The 22,681-nt window shown below is 45.8% G+C and overlaps 1 protein-coding gene across 1 annotated transcript in view; it reads left to right on the top strand.

The window, feature by feature from the left end:
- The window catches only part of SDK1 (sidekick cell adhesion molecule 1), a 385,562-nt gene extending 362,967 nt beyond the window's left edge, over window positions 1–22,595 (top strand). The window contains exons 40-44 of the mRNA XM_084216867.1: window positions 4,499–4,663; window positions 7,369–7,506; window positions 9,389–9,509; window positions 9,718–9,847; window positions 16,399–22,595. Coding sequence (XP_084072993.1) covers window positions 4,499–4,663; window positions 7,369–7,506; window positions 9,389–9,509; window positions 9,718–9,847; window positions 16,399–16,674 — 830 coding nt within the window. The 3' untranslated portion in view covers window positions 16,675–22,595. The remainder of the gene's footprint in view (window positions 1–4,498; window positions 4,664–7,368; window positions 7,507–9,388; window positions 9,510–9,717; window positions 9,848–16,398) is intronic.
- The last annotated feature ends 86 nt before the right edge of the window (window positions 22,596–22,681 follow it).

Below are 22,681 nucleotides of genomic sequence, written 5' to 3'. Positions count from 1 at the left end.
GGAAGAGAATTGCACCTAAATGAAATGGTCTGGATAGGAAGGCACTTTAAAAGATCAGCCAGTTCCATCTCCCTGCCATGGGCAGGGACACTTGCTATTAGACCTGGTGGCTCCAAGCCCCATCCAACATGGCCTTGGACACTTTCAGGGGATGGGGCAGCCACAGCTTCTCTGGATAACCTGTGCCAGGGCCTCACCACCCTCACAGGGAGGAATTTCTCCCTTATGTCCCATCTATCCCTGCCCTCGGGCAGTTTGAAGCCATCCCCCTTGTCCTGTCACTCCATTCACTTGTAAAAGTTCCTCTCCAGCTTTCCAGATGATGAGTTCCATGAAGGCAACAGACATTTAGGGAAAGAACCCATCTACTTGGAGTGGGAATTGTCTACCTCATAAACGCTGGGTTCTGCTTCCCACGCCCCGAGGGCAGCTCTCACTTTAGTTTCCTTTCTGGTGTCTTGAGTAGTGTTTTTCTGTTTTCTTCCTTTTCTATTTATTTTTAACCAAAAGAGGGAGCGCAGTGTCAGACATGGACACGAACCAGCAGAAGTCAGTAAATTCAAAGTGAAGGGTGCAGCTGCATCCCCAGCATCTGCCATGGGGCCTTTTTCACTTCTGCTGCCCAGCGACACACCGGGGCTGACAGTTTGTCAGCCTTCACTTCCCATTCTTGTCCTTCCACTGCTTTGCATGATAATCCAGCCCTTTGCCTCTGACAAACACAGCCACGTTTTAATTGTGTCCTCTGTAGGAGGAACACCAGTGGCTTTCAGCCGGGCCTTAACTCTCAGCAGCTTTTCCCCTCTTAAACCTTCCAATGAGGGAGCTTTATGGCCCAGCTCTCCTGCTCTGAGAGGGGATGGCTGGTGTTTAAAACCCAAATAACTGACAGCTCTCCATGTCTTGGGTTGTCAGTGGCTGGATTTAGTGGAGCTGGGAGCCTCCCTTGCTGAGTGACAGCTTTATTTAGCGTGGAGACCCTGATTAATGGCCCGTGACACCGGGCTGGCCCACGGGAGCAGAGCAGCTCCTCTCCAACGTGGGCTGGACACGGTGTCAGGGCAGAGGTGGCTTCACCTTCCCCTGTCACTCAGATCCTCTCCCCATGCCTGAACCTCGAGCTCCGATGGGACAGAGGCATCGAGGCTGGGAGATGAAGAGCAAATCTCCCATCAGCAGGAGTTAGGATGGGGCAGGGCTGGGGAAACTGACAGAGACAAGGAGCAAAGAAAAAGCTTTCATTTTTTGTGAAAGAGTGTTTGCTTTTCCATCACATGTTTAAGAGGCTGAGCTCCCAGTGAAAGGCGGTGGGGAGTGAAGATGGGGACTGATGTGACTGAAAAGAAAAAGCAAAGGCAGCCTCCCTGGGGATGTCCCTCTGAGCCCTGCACCTGAGCCCTGTTTAGTGTTGCAAATTTGCTCTTCCCAGGGGTTTCTAAGAGTTAATACCCAGCTGATATCCCAGCCATGGCATGTGCACCTTTCCTCCCTAAACTGAGCAGAAAATGCTGTGTATGGTGCACTAATGATTTTCCACTGAACTGAAAGGCCAGTCTTTGCTATCACAGGTGACCTTCTAATGAATTCTCTTTCAGCTGAACTTCTAACATTTAGAGCATACCTGGTTTTGAGGTTTTGAGGATGGGGGAGAGGTGCACTGAAGGAATTCACAAGTGTGTGTTCAATATTTAATCTCAAAGTTCACTACTGGAATAAAGTGATTTTTTTAGTTCAGAGATACCTGATTGTGATCATAGTTTTCAAAGAGGGGTCTGGATATTCCAGATGGATATAAGATAAATTAATTGAGGCTCCAGAATTAAAAATCTTGCTGGCCATGGCTTGGGAAGCCACAGGCTATGCTGTGCTTTAGGGTCAGCAGTAGGGAAGATGTAGGACATCTGTCCACTGTAGCTCCATCAGCACCTCCCTGGGACTCCAGGGATAATGAGCTGGGTCCTATTTTAGAGTCATTAAGGTTGGAAAATACCTCCAGGATCATTGAGTGCAACCATTAACTCAGCACTGACAGACCTACCCAAGGAAATAAACAAAGTTTTGTCAAAGATTCTTTCAGTGAATGAAAGGGAGATGGGCCAGTGACTATGTGGCCACCAGCCAGAGCATCTCTGAGTCCCTGTGAGACAGAAATACCTCTGAAGAAACGTTCACCAGCACCCTTTGCTGCCCCACCATAGCCAAGGGGACAGAGAGGAGGAAATGCAATGCTGACCTCTCAGGGGTGGTTTTCCCAATTTACTGCAAGCTTCACAAAGCACTTAAATTTACACTTCTTGGTCTGTTGGGTTTTCTGCACTGTGCACCCTGATAGGTTTGAGAAAATGAGTGAGAAAGTGTGTGTCTGAACAGTTGTGTTTGTTGTAATGAGTGCTGAACATTCACTTTTATTGTTGCTTTTTCTTCCCCTATTTAAGTGGCTTTGAATGCAAACAAATTGCTTTTCAGACAATTCACAATGGGCTCAAATTCTCTTATTGCTGTTTACAAATGTGTTTATGAAAGCTTAGGCAATTCTAGCAAATATGGCAATATTTTATAGTCGTGAGATGCATCTTCTGAGTATTGGTGGCTGCAACAATCCAACTTTGAAAATGCATCCCTCGCTCCACCCTCTTCAGAGAAACTAAATCCCAAACTCCTGTTTTTATTACATTGTAACTTTATGTGGTAAAATAATCTCAGCTTCTATTGCCCTGTAAAAGGGAAGTCAATATTTTATCTCTTGTTTTATAGCCATTGTAATACCCAGCTAATACATAACAATGGTACATTATGATAACTTCATTATAGTCTGATCATGCTGGTGAATAATGTATTGGTCCGAGTTTTAAGCATGGCAGGAAAATTACCTATTTTTATTGTCCTTTGGTGTTTCTCAAATGCAGCTGGAACAATAACAATCCAGCCTGCTTTTTGCATCTGCTGAGACTGCCAATCCTCCTGACCTGCAAAGCTGTAGTTTGGGGCTGTTACTCATTGTGTGTGTCACCAGACGTGCAGCGCGGTGCAAATCACCAAGCCAATATTTACCGGTGCCAAAGCTAAAACATTCACATGGAAATGCACCTGCAGTGTTAATCAATCCATCTTTGCTGCTATTCCCTGTGGCACAGGAGCAGGCTGAGGGCCAGATCTTGCTCTGTTACACCAGCACAGTTCTGGAATCGCTGCAGTGACTCCAATTAGGTTACACTCAGGTAAAGGCAAAGCAAATGAGGACAGATTCCTGCCTCACACTGCAGCAGCAGAACGAGTCACTGAGGGTAACAGTGCTGGCTCCTGCTTTGTTGTTACCTTGATAACACCTCCAGCTACAGAAGTCCTGCTGCTGTCGAGCTGCACAGAGCAGACAACTGTCTTTCAAAGCAGGCAGCTCCCACACTGAAGTTGTGTCTGTGGAGAGGTTATCATCCCATTCTCACTGCTGTGGGACATGGAGGGAAAAATAGACATTGTTGGAACAGCTTTGATAGCTAAAAGTAAAAGCCCAATGGGATACTTGTGAGGTCAGGTCTGTGAGAGCTACGCTGGGTAGGTGAGCTGAGGGTTTGGCCTCGTGTAGACAGAGACTCCCTTTTCTCAGCAGAAATGCTGGGCACCAATTTTTACTGGGAAGTTAATCAGTTAGATTAATGTTTTATTGCCACCCTCAAAATTTTTGAGTGGTATTTTAAATTATAGTTGGTTTTGTTGCTCCTGGTACCAGCATCCATCTCATTGAAAGTTCATTTCATTGCAGTCAAGTGCATGTGAGGTTACAGGTGTGGATCAGGGATGGGAATGGTGCCTGGTCAGGATGTGAATCAGGATTAATGTCATTATGGCTGTGGAGAGCCAAGATTACCCTACTGAAATGTTCCCATCAGAATGGCATTGTGCTTCTAACAATTTCAACGGCTTTATAAAAATAAACAAAACTCATTTCTGTTTAAAACTGCAGAGCACAGAGTGCAGCACCAGCTCTGTGCCATGCAGAGGACTCATCACTGTTGCTGTCATGGAGCAAGCAGCACTCCAGTGACACCAGTCCCCTGACAGGGGCCTCCCAGGACTTTATATTAGCCTAAGCCTCACTTGAATGTTTCAACAACAAAGCAAATTTTGCAGTGTAAAAGGCAAGTAGAACCTTTGTGATCAGGACTCGTTAATGCTGCCTTTGGTTTATGGGATCTGTCAAATGACAGATGTGCTGATGGGTGACCTTACCCAATCAGGAGGGAGTGGCAGCTGCTCCAGCCAGCTCAGGTCTCTGTGGGTGCTGCTGCTGATTTTAGAGACCTCTTCCATCCTGAATTAATGCATTCACAGATGGGGCTTGCAGGGCATTTTGACATTTTTGTGTACCACGGGGCAGCCTTCAGGTGAGCGTGTCCCTGCCTGTGGCTCCAGCACACCACTGGTGACAACCTCTCCCACTGAGCAGGTGGGAGTGCCAGGGCACACAGCTGATGCCATTTCTCTCTTGCTGCTCTCCTAGATGAAGGGCTCTGGGATATGTTTGTGAAGGACATCCCTCGCAGCGCCACCTCCTACACCGTGGGCCTGGACAAACTCAGACAAGGAGTCACCTATGAATTCCGGGTGGTGGCTGTCAACGAGTTTGGCTATGGAGAGCCAAGTGTTCCTTCTGTGGCAGTATCAGGTAATCATGGATTTTTTTAAAAGTCTTTTTCAATGGAATTTCCTGAGGCTGAGGGAGAAGAGGGGGAAAAGAAACAAATCAGACTCTCTAGTTGCAGCAAATAATCATAGGCAGCTTTTTTCACCGGTTTTAGGATAAAGCTGGAGTATTACAGTGGTGAATTAAGGTTTGAAATTACAGTGTGTTTGATTCTCAAGAGGAAAGATGTGGTGCATGTGCCATTTTTAAACTCGATAAAGAACCTACTCAGAATGTTTATGTCAGATCTCTTGTCATAAGACTAATTTGTAGAGTCTGCAATTTGTTTGCTTTTTCTCCATTCTCAGTCTGTTTTTTGTTTGCTCTGCTTTCTTTATTTTTTTTGTTCACTCTGGACTCTGATAAACATGTTCTGTGTTACTTAGTCTTTAGCTCTCACAAATACAGAAGTGTAGCTTCACAGTATTCCTGACAATCCATTGTGCTGGCAGTCCTGCTCCAGAGTGATGCCTCCAGTCCCCCTCCACCAGAACAGCTCATTTGTGATGCTCTGGGGCTCTTCCCACTGTCCCTGCACTCTGTGCATGCTCCCAGTAACAGGGCTATGACCTAAACGTGCTTCCCAAATCTTTGTGAGCAGCCCAGCCCTCTGGTTTTCTGAAGGGGCTTGAATACCTTGAAAATCAAATTCCTCTCAGCTTGCCTGGGCTGGGCAGCTGGAGTGCCTTGGCCTGTGGTGAGGTGAGAGACCTTGCCCTTGAGAAGGCTTTGCTGGGTCTCCTCTTCCCCTGCTCTGCTCCAGGTTGCTTTTGAGCCGTCGGTTTCATCCTTGCTGTGTCAGCAAAGACAAGGGGAATAAAAGAACCTGATAAAGCGGCTTTGTGATTCAAAATTCTGGAGAGTCCTGAGAACCTGGCAGTGCTCCAGTATCTGGAGTGGCTTTTATCTCTTTGCTGCTCCAGTGAAAGGCATGAACACCATTCAACAACTCCCCAGCAGGCAGGAGAAGCAAGTGCTGCTCTCGCCATTGCGGCTGCTGTGCTTGTCCTGACACAATTAACCACTTACCCCGGGAGAGCTTCCATGGATTTCACTCTGAGTGCTACCCCTGCTTTTCTTCTTCAGGACAAGGGCATGGACAACCCACTTCAAACACCAAGAGTCAGTGTTTTTCCTGTCTGGGGTTTCAGAGAGGCTGTAACACAGTGTAAAGGACCAGCAATCATGTCAGTCTTTCCTTTGCTCGAAGATATTATTCCTCTGAAGCAGGGCATGCATCTCCTTGTGATGCTTTCTATAAATAAACTGCTTGTTTGTAAGTTCTCCACTTGAACAGAACTATTTAATTCGCCTCCTTTTGATGCTTCAGTGTTCCTCTCAAATTGCTGCATGAAAGTAAGAGGCTTCCGTTGAGATTCACAGTCATAAAAGTATAAAGCATTTTAGGCTGGCCACTTCAGCTGGCACAGGGAGGTATAAATTGCCCTGAATCTGCTCATCCCAGCATGGCTTGTGCAGTTTGTCTCTAGGATTTTATTGGCCTGGACTGGCCTCCTAGCAAAGAAAGAGCATGGCTGTTTTTCCCTGCTGCAGAATACCCAGTGATCTGGAACAAATTTGAGCTCGTATTGTTGGGCTTAAAACAGACTTTTATTCAGGTCCAGGCTTGGGACAGTCAGGGAAGGAGGGAAAGAGGGTTTGGTGATAGTGAGGGGTTGAGTTATTCTCCTGGCATCACCCATTCCTGCCAGGTGGTGTTCCACCTTAAGGACTACAGGGAAATGATATCAACTGCTGGCTCGTGCTCAGGAGCTGCACTTTATCCCAAAGCTGAAGGAGCTCAAGGGAGGACAAAGAGAATATCACTGCAAGAAAACAACAACACTTAGTCCTTTAAACCAAGACTGGCGAGGTGACTCCGGAAAGGGGAAGTCAGTGTCATTTTGTGTTTCCACTTGAGGTCAAATGGGGTGAAATGACCTGAGACTGCACAAAATCCAGGCAATTGAATTGATATCCCTGTGCTGCACATCAGGCTTGGCTCAGTGGATGGAGAAGTGATATAGAGTAGCAGTGAATGTTGGAAGTTGGAGTTAATGGAGGTACTGAAAGATGCTGAACCAAGTGTGCTTTGTTCCCTGGCACTAGCTGTATTTTTCAAAGAGCCACTAACAGCATTTTGGCAAGGTAAACCTCCCAAAAAGTAGAATAATCATGGGTCATGGCACGTGTATTAGTGGTTTCCTTGACCCAGAAGTGCTAAGCCTGCCATGGTCAATAAATGTAGGTGTGCAGAGCTGTGGAAAGAAACCTGCCTCTCTTCTCCTGGTGATAACTTAGCTAAGGGCCTCTGGAGCTGCTCCAGGGGTATGAAAGGTGCTTGTAGAGATAGAACTGGTTGTAGAGAAGCTGTGGCTGCCCCATCCCTAAAAACATCCAAGGCCCAGTTGGACAGGGCTGGGAGCAAACTGGGATAGTGGAAGGTGGCAGGGGGTGGCACTGGATGAGCTTTAAGGACCCTTCCAACACAAACCATCCTGGGATTCTGGCTTGGAGCTGTGATGTGCTCCTGTTCTCTGCCATCCTAGAAGGGTCAGCAAGCCCCTTGAGAGTCTGAACCCCTCCTCTCCTGAGCACCATTGAGGAGTCATCGTTCCTTGTGGGGAACAAGAGAAAATTTTAAAGGGGCAAAAAGAGGAACTATTATTTGTTTTTTGCTCTTTCAGCACAAACAGAAGCGCCTTTCTATGAGGAGTGGTGGTTTCTGCTGGTGATGGCTCTCTCAAGCCTCATCCTCATCCTGCTGGTGGTGTTTGCATTGGTCCTGCATGGCCAGAGTAAGAAGTACAAGAACTGCAGTGGAGGTAAGGCATCATCTCTGTGCTGTGCAAAAGTCTCAAAAGCTGTGGGAATCAGAGATGCCTTTCCTTTGAACCTCTGATTTCCTCAGCAGGGACTGTGTTTAGAGCTATTTTGCTTGGCAGAAGACATGGAACTTTTTGCTGTCTGCTTTGGTAGAAATGGCTTTTGCCCCTAGCCCCACTGGATCAGGGCTTGGACACTGACCAGCCATGGGCTCAGACAGGACAGACTCTGGAAGTCCCAGGGACTGCAGGGAATCTGGGTCAAACACTTGGCAGAGAAGGAATAAATATGGAATTAGCTGACCCTTTGTTTAACTTTGGCATAAATCCCTGATAGACAGGGAGAAGGAGAAAGATTCTGCTTTTCCATGGCTGTACCAGTGAGGATATTCTAAATCTCTCTGTGCAAGGACTACATCACAATTCCTTTATATTGAGTGTCCTGCATGTCACATTCCTTCCCTAAGTCAAGCTGTAGTTGCTGGGCTGGGGGCTAAGAAGCCAGGAGGTGTCTTGGTTATGTAGTGGGCATCAAGCTTTGAATTTTCCTTTATTGATGATTTTTACCAGTCTCCTTTCTTGAAAGGAAACAGGAGTTACCTGCTCTGTAACTTGGAATGTCAAATGGTCCCCTTTCAAAAAGCTTCGTTCTGGAGCTCTGAATATTGTTTTTACCTTTTCTTCTCTCTACATGATAAAGTCCTGGGAGGATTGTTCACATGTGTATTTCTCTGATAGCCTCCTCCACCTGCAGCAGGAAATTTCTCTGATGCCAGAAAAGGTGCATTAATGAAAAGGATCAGGTGGATGGGTCTCTGCACTACCTGTTCTTAGGGATTAATGTAATGAAGTCTTCCAGGCAGTATTTAGTAATTCAGTCCCAAAGTGAAGATTTTCTCTTTCTTTGTAATTCACTTCTAACAAGTGTTAGAAATCAGATTTCAGTCCCATGAGATATAAGATGTATGAATACCGTGGCATTTTACCAAGTTAATACTATTATATATTTGTATGCACAGCTCATAGGAAATCTCTCATCTTCTTAGTTTTACTGTGTTTGGGGGACAGACATGAAAAGGCAGGTCTGACCTGTGCTGTCAGATATCCGTGTTCACAGAGCCTTAATGCAGCACTGAAATGGAAGCTGAGGATAAAGCACCTGTCTGCTGCAAAGTGGCAGCCAGCCCTTCTTCCTGGGACACAGGCTCAGCTCACACCTTTGGGATGACAAAGGATGAGCACAGGAGAGAACAAGCTCCTGCTAGATTTGATCACAAGAAATAATATACTGGGCTGTATTTTCCTCCTTCTTCCCATCCCGTGCTTGTTCTTGCCTTACATTGTCTGGTGATTTCTCCAGACCTGATCCCCATTTCAGCTGTGGCACGGTTTTCCCATCTGCTATCCACTTGCCCTTCCTCTTGCTTTTTTTCCTGCCTTCTTTTTATCTCTCCTTTTCCACTTTCTCTAGTTTTACTTTCTCTTGCTTTACTCCAATCAGCATGGAATGGGATTCACAGCACCTGATTTAGGACATCTTCAGTAGCCACCTAAATTAGTTATCAGGTTTCTATTTATAGTCAAAAATCAAGAATAAGCACTTTTGAAGCACAGTTTATCTGTGCTGTTTTAGATACTTGTCTCTGAATGAAATCCATCCATCCGCCCATGACTCCTTTCTCTTCTTTTGACTTCCTCTGCCGCTTCACTTTCCTGATACACCGTTGCCTTCACTCTGTTCTCACTTGTCAAGAGAAAAAGTAAAGAGAATTTCAAATAATTAATGATGTCATAAACCAGAAAGAAGGACAAGGACTCCTGCAGTTCTATTTGGAGGAAAAGGGGTTTTGTTTCAGCTGAACCTTTCATTTCCTGGCTCCAGGTAAAACCATCTCCAACGTGGAAGAGTCGGTCACCCTGGACAACGGAGGCTTCACTGCTCTGGAACTCAACAGCAGACACCTGAACATCAAGAGCACCTTCTCAAAGAAAAATGGAACCAGGTAAAAAGCTGGGAATGCTGTGCTTTTGGAATGTCTTTTTTCTAGCTTCAAGCACTGTTAAGGAGGCAGAAGGGAGAGACTGAAGAATCCAGAGAGGACTTAAACACCCAAGTCTGTGCCTCAAGCTGTGATTCTGGCTTCTAAGCATGATTTCATTAATTCCAGGGGAATAACAACATCCCAATCACTCATCCTTTGCATTTCCTAGGTCACCTCCTCGGCCAAGCCCAGGGGGGCTGCACTACTCTGATGAGGATATCTGCAACAAGTACAACGGGGCTGTGCTGACCGAGGGCTTGGGCCTCAATGAGAAGCCCCTGGAAGTGTCAGAGTCAGAGGTAAGGATTTCCCTCTGCCTCACATTGCACAGACACCACAGATAATCATTTCCATGCTGAATCCTGGCAAGTCTTTGAAGTCCCAGTCCCATATCTGCAACATGCTGTGTGGTCACTGTCTGTCTCAGGGATTTTAAAAGGTTCAATTCACCAGGCTGTTTGCATCACATCTTAAAATAAAAATATCAAAGGAAAGAATGACAAGCAGGACCCAGCCAGGGCAGATTGCAGACCTGGCCTTGGCAGATATTCAGTTTGCCATAGTCAGGTAGAAAGATAAGTTCAATCAGTCAGACAGTGAGTGCTGACCTCTCTGGAAGGATCTGCACACCCCCTTCTGCCTGTGGGCTGCAAACTTGGAGCACTTTTGGGAAAACACACAAGTGCTGCAAAATAAGCAGCTACTGTCTTCTGGGTGAGGTTAAAGGTGAGATGTGCTTTGGACTGTTGCACTGACTGCAGTGTGGAAAGTGGTCTGCAGTTTCACAGCTACAGCACACCCCACCAGTCAGAAGAGTGGCCTGAGTGGTGACAGAGGTTACAGAGGGAGTAGGTGGGGAGTAACTTGCTGGGGAGCCACATGGTCATGGCTGTGAGGGCCCAGCATTCAGCTCTCTGAACACCCCAGCCTTGCCTGTAGACTGCTCTCCAGAGAAGGTGGGTGTCTGCCAGCATTATCCATCTGGCAGGGCTCCATCTTGTGTTCCACATTCCCTGTAAGAAGGAAGAAAGTGCTTGTTGTCTGTGAAAGTCCAGCAGTGGCCATGGGTGAATAGACAGACTTCAAAGGAGATCCAGAAAGGTGAATCTGTCTCTAAAATCAGATGCTGTCAGCTGAGATCCTGATGAATCCGAACTGACAGCGCAAGAAGCGAGCAGTGGGCCAAACCATGCCAAACCTGACCCTTCCAGCAAGAAAATATCACGGGCAGCAAGTCGTGAAAGAAGATGACAGTTTTCATCTGTAGCTTTTCTGCACCTGCAGCTACAGCTGCTTTTCCTGGCTACCTAGCTCTCACCTCCTGCTAATTACCACCGACAGCCTGCTGCTTTGTGTTGCCCTGTGGCCGACCCGTCGTGCAGGCAGCTTTCCTTGGTGCAGCTCAAGCTGCTGTCTCTGCAATGCTCCAGCATTACCCTCCAGATTAAACCCACAGTGCTTTGGTCATGTCACTGTAACAACCCAGCATTAAACCTGTCATTAAAACAGTTTGCTGAGCATGATCGTGAATTTAGCACTGGCACCTTTTGACATTAATTTCAATGTCCCGTGTGGTATTTCCTGGTGATGTGCAGAAGTCTCCTTGCAGGGTGTCATTATACCTTCTATATGCACTTTTGTACAGCAGAGAATGAAGTGATTTTGGGGGTTTTTTCTCAGGCTATTGATATTGTTTATTTACTGTTTTATTGCTGTTGAGCCTGAAGGTCTCAGTTGAGATTCTGGTGGTTTTGTGAATGTGGGTATGCACGTGAGTATGCGCATAAAATATGCCCCTGTTTTTCCTTGGGGCTTGGAGATGCACTCTGCCTGTATAATGTCTTTGATGCTTGTTTAGGGTTTTTTGTAGTGGGGAGTGCTTTTAGTCATGAAATGTTAATATGCTCCCAGTAGAGGTAGCAGTAGGAGATGCTGCCTTTTGATCAGCCTGAAAATGCTGTTTATGTTGGCAGGTGCAGACAGGAGGTGAGGGTGGGTTGGGGCAGAGGTGGGCATAGATGACTGACCACTCTCTTTTCAAGTGTTCCTGTACCTATTAGCTCTTCCTGTTTGTCTTTTATTTCCTTTTAGTTTCTGTTCTCAGAGGAGATTGTAATAGACAAGCTCTGTTTTCTGAGAGTTTCAGATTTTCCATCTGTCTTAGCAGGCAGAAACATTTGCCATTAGATGAAGAGTCAAAGACATCTTTTCATGTGAGAGTTCTACCCAGGTTTGGTCCTCTGCAGCAGAGGGTCCTGATGCAGTTTTCCTCTGATACATCTGTGTGTGGGTCTCAAATTCCACTTAATGTGATGCACATCAGGGCAGGCAGGGACAAAATCTGTGCCTTTGCCTTCAATCCACTTGTCACTGTGTTACTGCTTAGTATTATGCCTGTTGCCTGAGGTGTCAAGATTTTATATGGAAAAGAAGGAAGCTCACTGGCTTCAAGTCTCCTGGGGTTTGCTGAACATGAAGAACTCTTGGTCTGACTGACTGCACTTAAAACACAGCTGCCTGGGAGCGTTCTTCCAAGCTCCCTCCTGGAGGGGAGAGACACACAGAAACAAAGAGGAAATCAAGTAGGACTTAATATTCATAAATCAAGTAGTGAACTTATTCCATGTCATGAAAGCCAAGCACCAGTACTGTTAATGAGGTTAAAGAAGTTTAATTGGCAGGTACGGAGCAGGAGACTGGTATGAGTGTAAATTCTAAATGATTAATAATAATAGGCTTTTAGTTAATGAGTCAAGTGGACAAGGCTCTGGACAGATAATCTGAAAAAATTTGGTGTTCACCATGTATAGAAATCTGATGATGTACCTGCAGTGCCATCCAGCCAAGGAAGAGCAGGAGGAGAGGGGAGGCTGGTGCACATTTGTGTGTTCTCACGTGTCCTTGTGGTCTCCCAAAAACTGTTTCCAGGAGAAAATACTCTCCCAGGTTGCACACATTATCAGTCAGTGCTGGATGCTCTGGCCTTCCCACTGCTGTCTGCAATATGACTGGCTTTGGCTTTCTCAGCTCTGTGGGAAGATATTCATTTCCACTTAACACTTCAGAGGAAACAGGGTTTAACTTGTTTCCAGTAAAGCTCTCCAGTGATTTTGACAAGTTGGGCACTATGTGGAAACCAGCTGCAGGTGACACATAAAATAAGAGTGGGCTCCCATGTCCAGAGAAATATTTTGCATACTGGGTTACCTTGTCTCTTTTACAGCATATTTATTTCAGGCCAACAAAAAAAAAATCCTGCTGTTATCTACATTTTTAGAAGTAATCTTATAAAGCTGTTTCTTTTGTAATCACTTAAAAGGATAACTGGAACTATTATCAAATTTATTATCACATTTCCCACTGACTAAGCCAACTCTGGTGGCTGCCTTGCCTCTGAGCAGCATTCGTGCATTTTATGCTATGAAAAATATACCTAAATAGCCTCTCATTTTCTGTATTTGTTGTTTCATAGGCATCCATGCACCTTTGGTTGACAGTGTGTAATGTCACCACACACCCAATCACGCTCCAGCCTATGGAGGTTTCCAAGGTAACACAGCCACAGTCGCAGGGAAAGGAGAAAACTGAAAACAAAGCAAAAAGCCCTGCAGCATTTCTATTTACTCAATAGTTTAAAAACCGCTAAAGAGTAATCCTTTAGTATAAGCTGTCTGTATTGTCATGCTAAACAGGTTTATCTTACTTCTCCTTGATTTTCATCGGGCTGTGGAATGCCAGTTTAGAGCATTACTTGGTGATAAGGGTGGTTACTGGAGTCTTGCTGGGAGCAGACCTTGGGAGATACTTCAGAAACACGGACAAAACAGTCAGTTCCTGTCTGTCCTGAAAGAAATACGGAAAAAACCTGTTGTTTCAACACTAACAAGCAGGCTATCCTTTCCAGCATCAGTCTGAATGATGGTGAAAGATTGAAGTTACTGCACTGTATATGCTTCATGACAGTCTTTCCTTCTGAAACACCCTGGCCTTACTTACACCAAATTATGGTTCCCTTTCAGTTGGTATAATGAACTAATTAGTGGGCAAATTATCAGCAAGTGGTATTGTTTTAAATTCCCTCTTTCAGTTAATAGTAAATCTGAGCACACCATATTTCAAACGGTAGCAGCTCATCTTAAAGTGTTCCCAGGATTTCTCCTCTTTATTATGTTGACTTCTGGCAATGTTGAAAGAACTTGGCTTAAGAACAGAAATTATATTAGCTTTGTGAGTGAGTGTTTTTTTTTGCTTGTGATGGACAGAGCTCGAGTGGCTGCATTAGTACTCTTACAGCTCTAAAGTCATGTCACGTGCTTCTTTGCATTTCTCCTTAGGGCTTCCAGCTTTTAGTTGGCTTTATCCAACCCCACATATGCTCTGTTTCTGTGGGGACATCAGGAAGATTCATAAAGAGCCACTAGAAGTTTGTGGGGATTTTTTTGTTCCTCATGCTTATGCCATCTCAGCTCAGCTGTGATGCCTCTGTTCAGCAGGGCTCTGTTTCCTTGTTGGGTGGCTGAGAGTGTCTGAGTCTGTAAAAGTGATGGTGGGCTGGGGAAGGAGTCAGAGGCCATGGGAAAGCAGTGCCTCGTGCCTTGGGTAGAGAGAGCACATCCACAGGAGCTGGAGGAGCTCGCACCTCTGGGTGCTGCTTCTGGTGAGCAATCCTGTCTCTGCTCAGGATGCAGAGACTTTTCTTCCATGTCATCCCTCAGCTTCCCTGGCATTTACCTTAAAATTGCACTATGGACACACAGCATCATGTCTGGAGACTGATGCAGAGTGCAATGACTTGTTTTCTGCTGAGGAGAGGGAACCAGGGTTTGGGGATCTTTTGGTGAAATTGTCTGGGTCTGCAGCTGAGGACCAGCCTGAGCTTCTGCTGCCAGACCCTGCCATGCTGCCACATCTGCAGCCATCCATGGCACTACTGCTGGAGCCCCTTGCAAAAACAGACAGGGCAGTGCTGGCAGGATGTTCCTGGCAGCAGTGCCAAGACTCTGGAGCTGCTCTCTGCACCCACTGGCTGTGAAGTAGTCCAGATCTGGGGATATTCCAGGAATGCTGCAAAAACCACCTGTTCAGGAAGGTCTTTGGAGGGAGTCGGGTGTTGGCTTCCCAAGCCTGGCAGCTGGTGCAAAGGAGTGTTTTTCTAGGAGACAGGCTTGCTGTGTTCCTTCTGGAATAATTATGAAATGCTGGTATGGCTTTGTTGTATTAGTAATTACTTGTCAAGGCACCTGAAGCTTTTCATTCTTAAAAATCAAACAGTACATAGTTCCTGGAGAGCCAAAGCCTGGGTGATAGTGGAGGGGAAGTTTTGCAAATCTGTAAAGAGCTGCTTTGCTCCCTTTTGGAAAGCACTGGGAAAAATTTCTCAGCTCTGTCCATCACCCTCTGTGCTGGAAAATGGGCACAGCATAGCATTGAAGCACCTACCTAAGCAAAGAAGGGGGATGATGGATGCTGTGCCCTTTTCAAACGATGGTTCACAAGGCATTTGAGGATTGTTCTTCAGAGACCATTAAAAAGGAGCTTTAGAGGAGGAAAGACAAGTTTTTTGGCAGGCAGGATCAAGAAGGATGTGTGTTTGCTGGGTGGTGTCATAGATCAGAAACCACACCAACCTTTTGAAACTAATTGCAGCAACGAACAGTGATGAGCTGCACTTACCTGTCTCTCTTGTGTGTCTTAGGCAGCTCCTACTTTGATATTTAATTGCCTCTAGAATTGGCAATGCAGATTATTGAGTGGGGGGAGGGAAAGGAATAAAAGCTTTTGCATGGTCTAGTTGGAGATTTTGAGGGAAGGCGTGAGATCTGGAAATGCCTGGGTAAATGTTTGTGTGCTGGATGGGATGGGGCTGTTACTGGTGGGAACATCAGTGGGAACAGAAGGAAAATGTGCTCTGAGATTCCAGGGCTGAAGCTCTGCCGCGGTCTCTGCGCTCAGCAGAGATGTACAAGCCCTCTGTGATTCCTCCAGCTGCATCCCAGCAGCAGCACTTCAGAGGAGGGGCAGATGCACAGAGCTTATCTGGTTACATCTCAATAGAGCTCCTGCTTGATATTGATGGGAGCTTTGAAGCTCTCCAGCCACCATGCATAAATGTTTCAGGGGTAGGATCCGCTCTGAGCGCAGAGCTGGGTCTGACTCATCCCAAGGAAGCAGCCCCTCCTGCCTGGCAGCTCTTCTTTCCCAGATTTTGCATTCTCTTTCTTCTGTCCCCGCTGGTTGTGTACCTTGTACCACCCATAATCAGCTGGAACATGCAAATAGTGCTATTTGCCTGTTAAAAAGTCTGATTTTACTTAACTTCCTTCCAGTTATGAAACTAATTTTCAATACTTAACACCCAGAGTCCTGAGCAGGTGGCTTGGGCTGGCCACACCAAACATTGGCCTGGCTAACCAGAGTGTTTGTGTGGAAGGCATCCCTGCTGTCCTTCCATCAGAAGAGAGATACTCAGTTGCAATTGCAATATTTCTGATTGTGATTGAAAGCTGTTGGTTTCACGGTGACCTCTCTACACTTCCCTCCATCTTGTGTCCAAGGAGGAGCTCCTGGCTGCCCCTGCACCCTTCTGCAGGGAATTAGAAGGGCTTTCTCTGTCACTTATCATCAGGGGACTCTCCCTCCAGCAGCAAAGTCTGGCTAAAGCAGAGCCCAGTGCTTTTCCACAGCCCAGCCTGTACCACGCTTGGACTGCCATCCCTCTTACCTTAACATTACAGCTTTCATCAGCTAGTGATGCTAAACTTGCCTCCCATTTCTTTGCGAGCACAACAGGCTAAAAAAACCATCAATGCTAATGACCGATTATTTAATTCTGTTTTTCTCGACGCCCCAGGTCACTGACTCGGATTACGAGGATGAGTTGCCCAAGCACTCCTTTGTGAACCATTACATGAGCGACCCCACCTACTACAACTCGTGGAAGCGGCAGCAGAAAGGGGTGAAGCAGCACCCGGCGTCCTACAGATACGAGGAGTGCACGGCCAGCGAGGCAGAGCCCTATTTCCAGACTGTCATCACGACACAGAGCTCAGGAGGGGTGTACACCCCCACGGGACAGCCCGCGCCCGGCTCCCGGACTCCAGTGACAGGATTCTCGTCCTTTGTCTGAGCGGGGCTGGGGACACGGCGGGACAGCCACAGTGACCGCGTGTGCGTGGCCGGGGCGCTGAACTGTGGGGGACCTCTCGTATCAGGGTAGAAACGGATGGGAACACACCTGAGGCTGGGTTGTTGGTGTTTTGGTTGGTTTTTGGTTGGTTTTTTTTTTTTCTTTCTGAAGACAATCAACTCTATAAAAACACGGAGCTGAACTAGCTGAACCTTTGTTTAAGAAAACAAAAAGAAAAAAAAAGGAATTCTGAACAGTGATGATTTTAACCACTTGTGAATAGTAGGGGTTTTTTAACCGCTTTTTGTAACACTGCTTCAGGAAGCAGCTCCCATGCCCTTCTCCTTCCCTCTTTCTTTCTCTCCCCTCCTCCTGTCCCACTGCTCCCGAACAAGCAGGTGAATTCCCTAGATGCAATGAGTGACTCTGTGATGTGATTTGAAGAGAAAACATAAAACCTCCCAGGCTCCTTTTTCTCTACTCCTTTTTATTTTCTTTTTCTCTTCTTTTTAATTTTTCTCTGTCATCAAAGTTAAGTGGTAAAACATAGAAAATGGGCACATTTTTAGGTGAAAAGCAGACACCTCTCTTCTCCTCGCTGCTCCACACATTAGGAGCACTGGCTGATCAATGTAGGCTCAGATGTGTCACTGTGTCTGCTCTAAGCTCACTACTGGTGTATTTATATTGAATTACTGACCTGCTTTTCTTTCTTCTTCAATGGGACCTGCTGCATTCTTTAAATATTCCAACTCCAGGGCCTTTGGAAGAGGAGATGGCTCAAAAGAGTGCTGTAGGCAGTGGTGGGTGAAGCAAGTGGGAAGAATTCAGATGTAAGGTCAGTTTATTTTTAGTGTGGCTCTAATGCTCCTTGTGGACTGCGTGTACTATTTAAATCAGTCATTTTTTAAAAGTCAGAGGACACAACCCAGCAAGCCGGAGGAATTTTTCAATTAAAATTGCAGTGACAACCTAGAGAGTTTACTAATTGATGAGAGTTTTGATCATCAGAGTTATCATGCCCTGCCAACAGAAGTTGAACATCCTTTCTCACCCAGACTCTGCAGTTCTGTTTATTGGTCTGTAAAAAAGTACACAGTGGCAGGGTTTGTTTGATTTTATTTTTTTAGTACAAAGACACACCACACAGACTGGGTGAGTTTTGGTGTCCACAGGTGCCTTTTATTGATTCTGCAGCTTCATATCTGGGAGAAGCAAAAAAGTCTCTCCAAATAAAGCTAACCAGGTTTTTCAGGCATTGGGGTCATGAATTACCTTGTGCACGTTTACAGCCTGCTATGTGCACTTGAACCTACAGCCTTTGGAAAGAAAAGAGGAGACTTTTAGTTTATTTTTCATCTTTTTGTACAGCTCACTTTTTGTTTTCTTCTTTCTATCCTTTTCCTGAGTCTGTCATGTTTAGTAGCAAGTTGTTTACTCACAAGGAAGTTGTCAGGCATTGAAAGAATCCAAGTAGCAACAGTCCTGGGTCACCAGACTTTTTATCATAAGAGTTTGAAAGGTAGATTTGGAAGTAGGAGAGTCCTTGCCACGTCAGGACCTGGCATTTCCTTCCAGGTGCATAAGCCAGGAAAACTGGTGCTTGCTTGGTCCTGTCAAGGCTCATGTGGGCGTTGTTACCACAGAAAATTGTCCCTGTCCTTTCAAGGGATGTGGGACATCTGTGGCAGGGGGAGGTGGTGTCTTCAGAGCAGGTTGTTGAAATCAGGCTCCCCAGGGGCCTGCTTGGGAGTATCCTGGTGGCACCTCACCAGAACAGCTGAGGTCCAAGGGCCAGCTCAGCCTTGCTGTCACCTTTCAGTGCTCCTTGGACAGGGTAAATGATCTCAGAACCGCTTTTACTCTTGGGCACTGCTTCCGAGCACTGCTGCTCTTGGTGCATGCACACTCTGAATAGTTTAGGCACTGGATTGCTGTTCCTCTCCAAAGGTTCCAGGAAGAAATAATTCAAAACCAAAAACTCCAGTGGGTGTGTTTAAGGGCTTTTGAGTTTGGGATAATGATCTGCAGCTCATTAGATGGCAAGGGACTTGCAGAGACACGGCTGAGCCAAAACCCTGTGAGTCATCCCCCCCTTTGCACCTGGGTAGGATGTGTGTGGGATGGAGATGGGGCTCCAAAGAGGATGACTTGGAGTGTGCTGTGAAGAGGAATGCAAAGCAAACAAAAAACCCACTGCCTTCTGTGCACTTTGACTGTTCTCTTAAGCCATATGGACTTTGCTTTAATTACTGAACTGCCAAAATTTGTTTTCAGTCTGTGTTTTTTGTTTCTTAGACAAAATTATCTATGTGACTTTCTGATTTGTTTTCCTTTTCCTTTGTCATTTTCTGCATCAGATTACATATTTTAGACATGTTGTTTTTATACATTTGACACAGCAATGCAATTGCTCTTGGAATTTTAACGGACCTTGTCCAACAGGTGTAAGAGGTAGTGCTGCAGGAGGAGCCCTCCAAGGACCACTGAGGACTTTAGGAATATAAATGAGTAGGAAGTAGATGGAACACTGAAGTCTTTCCTCCAAAGGAAAGCATAGTGTAACTCCACATCTCCTGAATATTGCCTTACACTTGGTGTAAGGTGCAGTTACTCCCTGGGGTTGATCTGATACCACGTTGAGAAAAAAACCCCAAGAAAACATAGGGAATAAAGGAAATGGACTTTGTGGCCACTGCTCTGCTGAAGGGACAGCATGGGGAGCAGCACAATCTATACAAAGCGAGGAGAAGAAACTGTTCCTTTTTTCTCAGAACCAGCTGCAACTAAAAAGCCTGAGCTTGCTGAGGACCTGCTGAGTTGGCTGTGTGGCTCTTTTCTTCTGACTGCTGTTGAAATAACAGGTTAGGTGTGATTCCTTTAGGACCTGTTGATCCCAACAAAGATGTTTCTGTTGCATTCTCATCCATACTGTTGTCACGCTTGGTTCTGTTGTGTTCAGGCTTTTCTGACACTTGGGTTTATTTTCGATAGGCAGTTGCAGAGTGAGGAGGTGCAGTGCCCTGCCCAGCCCTCAGCTGAGCATAGGATGTGTTTTCTGCTATGCAGGATCGTGTGTAGCTCCATGTGTGATGCCTCCACCTTCTTGCTAACACGCTCAACTTGTAAAATATGGTTAATAGGTAGCTTTTATTTACTTCACATATCAGGGAAATTGTTTTATCTGGAAGGAAATACTCCATCAGTTAGGAAGAAAGCTCTATTTCATTGCTGCAATCTTTGGAAATTGCAGCTTTGAAATATAACTTTTAAACATTAGTTGTCATGTTACAGTAACTTCACCCATTGAATTCGCTTCCATTTCCATCTTCCTGTTTAGAATAGTATTGAAAAATGAAGGCTTCTGTTTAAAATGCCTTCTCAGGATATTTTATTTTTATTTATTTATTTCCCTTCCCCTGTTTCTCAGGTCTCTTGGTGACTGTTACTGAAAAATAAAAGCAGCATCATGAAATGACCAAGGGAGACATTTCAGGGAATGGTTTAATAGGAGCTTGTTTTTCATGCAATAGCCATAACAATATCCAGTCTCCTGCAGGTAAAATGTGCCCAAGTCTTCACCCCCTGCAGGGCTGAGGTGACAGCAGTCACCACTGTCAGCAATGCCCCCAGCCCCAGACCTCAAGTTGTCCCTGTCATAAATCAAGTGCAAAAGTGCACACATGAAAGGAGCTCTGCTGTTCCAGACCACTCTGAGTAGAGCATTTTATCCCCCCCAAAATCCATGTCACACATGGTGTGTCCCCACCTTGGCCCACTCCCTTGGGTGGAGTATTTTCCATTCCTGCCTTTTAATGCTCTGATGTTTGAGCAGGGCCAGCACTGTGCAGGTACAAATGGCAGTGGTGACAAGGGACAGGAGAGGGCACTCCTTTGCTTTCATCAGTGACAGTCTCTTATTCCCTGCCCTGGGAGTCACTTGTGGACTGCCATCATGGGGAGGGCAGGGAGAGGTGAGAGCAAAGGCTTTCATCAGCAGTTACTAAAGGAATCACACTTTGGCCAGTGATCCCACTTTTGGGAACAGTTGGCATGACTGGAGAGAAGAAAAATACACAGAAAAGAAACTAATCTATTATTCAAATTACTCTTTTCCCTCTTCATTTTGCGTGTTAAAACTCAAAATATTTTACAGATGGGCCAAGATCTCAATTTTCTTCCTTAAACCAAGGTCTCTGCCAGAAGCTGTGTAGCAATTGTTTGGACTAAATATCTTGACATGGGGATGCATTCATTATCCTTGCCATTGCTTCCCTCAAGAAATCCATTGGGTCATCCAAAAATTATCTAATCTGCTTTCCAAAAAGGGAGGAGGGAGAGATCTTTATACATACAGAGTTCTGGTGTCTTCTCCCACACATTGCTTTCAGGTATACAGGACAAGTTGTTGAAGAAAAATCCTTTTAGAAAAGGAATTTATCAGAAACTTTAAAAAAAGCAAACAACCACATAAGAAAGATAACCTCTGGCAGAGGCATTAGAAATCTTGAAGTCCAGAAGCCTGTGATGTGTAAGAGTGACCAAGATGCCAAGACCTCCTGTTTTTGCTGATCTCCTGTACCAGTAGCAGCGAGAAGGACACACGCAACAAGGGGTGATGTTTGGAAAGGAAGAACCCCAGAGCTGCTGGGACATGGGCAGGTTGTACTGCAGACAGCTCCACTCAGCCTGGAGTTCCTGCTAGTTCAGTCACATTCCTTAGGTTACTTTTATAGGTTGTTGCCAGCACATGTGGAATCCACACATTATCAAGGTGTTCCTACAAGGTTACTGGAGGTGAGGGAAGGTTTATTGGTGTGCTGTTCAAACAAAGCCACACGTGTGATGCTGTGGTTCTACAAAACCCACTGAAACCTCCTTATGGAAACTACCCTCGAATTAGGAGCAGTTCACCCCAAAACTGAACACAATAGGCCTGAAATGGCTCCACCTGACAAGTCATAGAATCCCAGAATGGTTTGAGTTGGATGAGCTCTTAAGGATCACCTTGTTTGAACCCCCCTGCCATGGGCAAGGACACCTTCCACTATGACCAGGTTGCTCCAAGCCCCATCCAACCTGGCCTTGGACACTTCCAGTCCTTCTGTTCTTTGTATTTCTGTACTCCTTTTGTCCTCCCCCTGCCTTCCCAGAAAAAGAAAGCTGCCTTGCACTTTGTGCAGGTGTAGAGTCTGCCATGCCAACAGCAGAGAGCCACAATGGATAAGCACACACGTGACACCTGGGACAGGTGAGATTTGTTTGAACAAGGAGTGAAGTACCATTAGCTCTTGAGGTTCAGGCTCTGACTCAGAATTTTATCTTCTCAAAGCTGCCACTTGCCCGCTTTAAATGGCCTTGAGGCCTCAAGACTTGACAGGAAATTCATTATTTCAATGCTGTTTGATCACTGTGCACTTTCTTGGGGCCTGAATCACTGGATACAGAGACAGGATTGGGGTTACAGAGCTTTATATCAAGGTGTTTTCCCATTTGTCTCCAATTCACGAGATTTGGGAATTTCTGCTACCACTGAATGGTGGCATTCTGCAGGTGGGAAGTGCCACCAGGGCTCCTTTTGATATCATAACGCCCCTGGGCCATGCTGGGGTCTGTCACAGTGCAGTGGGAGCTCTCAGGTAGCAGAAAGGTGCAAGAACCCCACATTCTGGTGTTTGTAGCTGGTCACTTTGCCTCTCTTGGGCTGGAGTCCATCCTCTGATTTGGTGTCTGCTGTCAGCTCTGGACCACCTCACACGGCTGTGTCTGAGCTACCCTTCGGTGTACTCCGGTTATTGGATCATTGCTTTTAATTCAGTGTCTCCTTGGAGATTTGCCCTGGATTTTTGTTCCACACCTCTTGTTAGCCTCACCTTCACCACTCCACTATTTTATATGAGAAAGTTACTTCTTCTTTTGCAAACTTGCTTCTGATTAAAAGAACCCTTTTGGAAACATCTGTGTCCTTGGTACATTTGTTCTGTAAAAGGGAAAAAAAGGATTTTTC

Source organism: Fringilla coelebs (assembly GCF_963513975.1).
Source record: "Fringilla coelebs genome assembly, chromosome: 16".
In the NCBI taxonomy this organism is placed as follows: Eukaryota; Metazoa; Chordata; class Aves; order Passeriformes; family Fringillidae; genus Fringilla; species Fringilla coelebs.
Note: the sequence above shows the minus strand (reverse complement) of the source record. Positions and strands in the feature narration are given on the sequence as shown.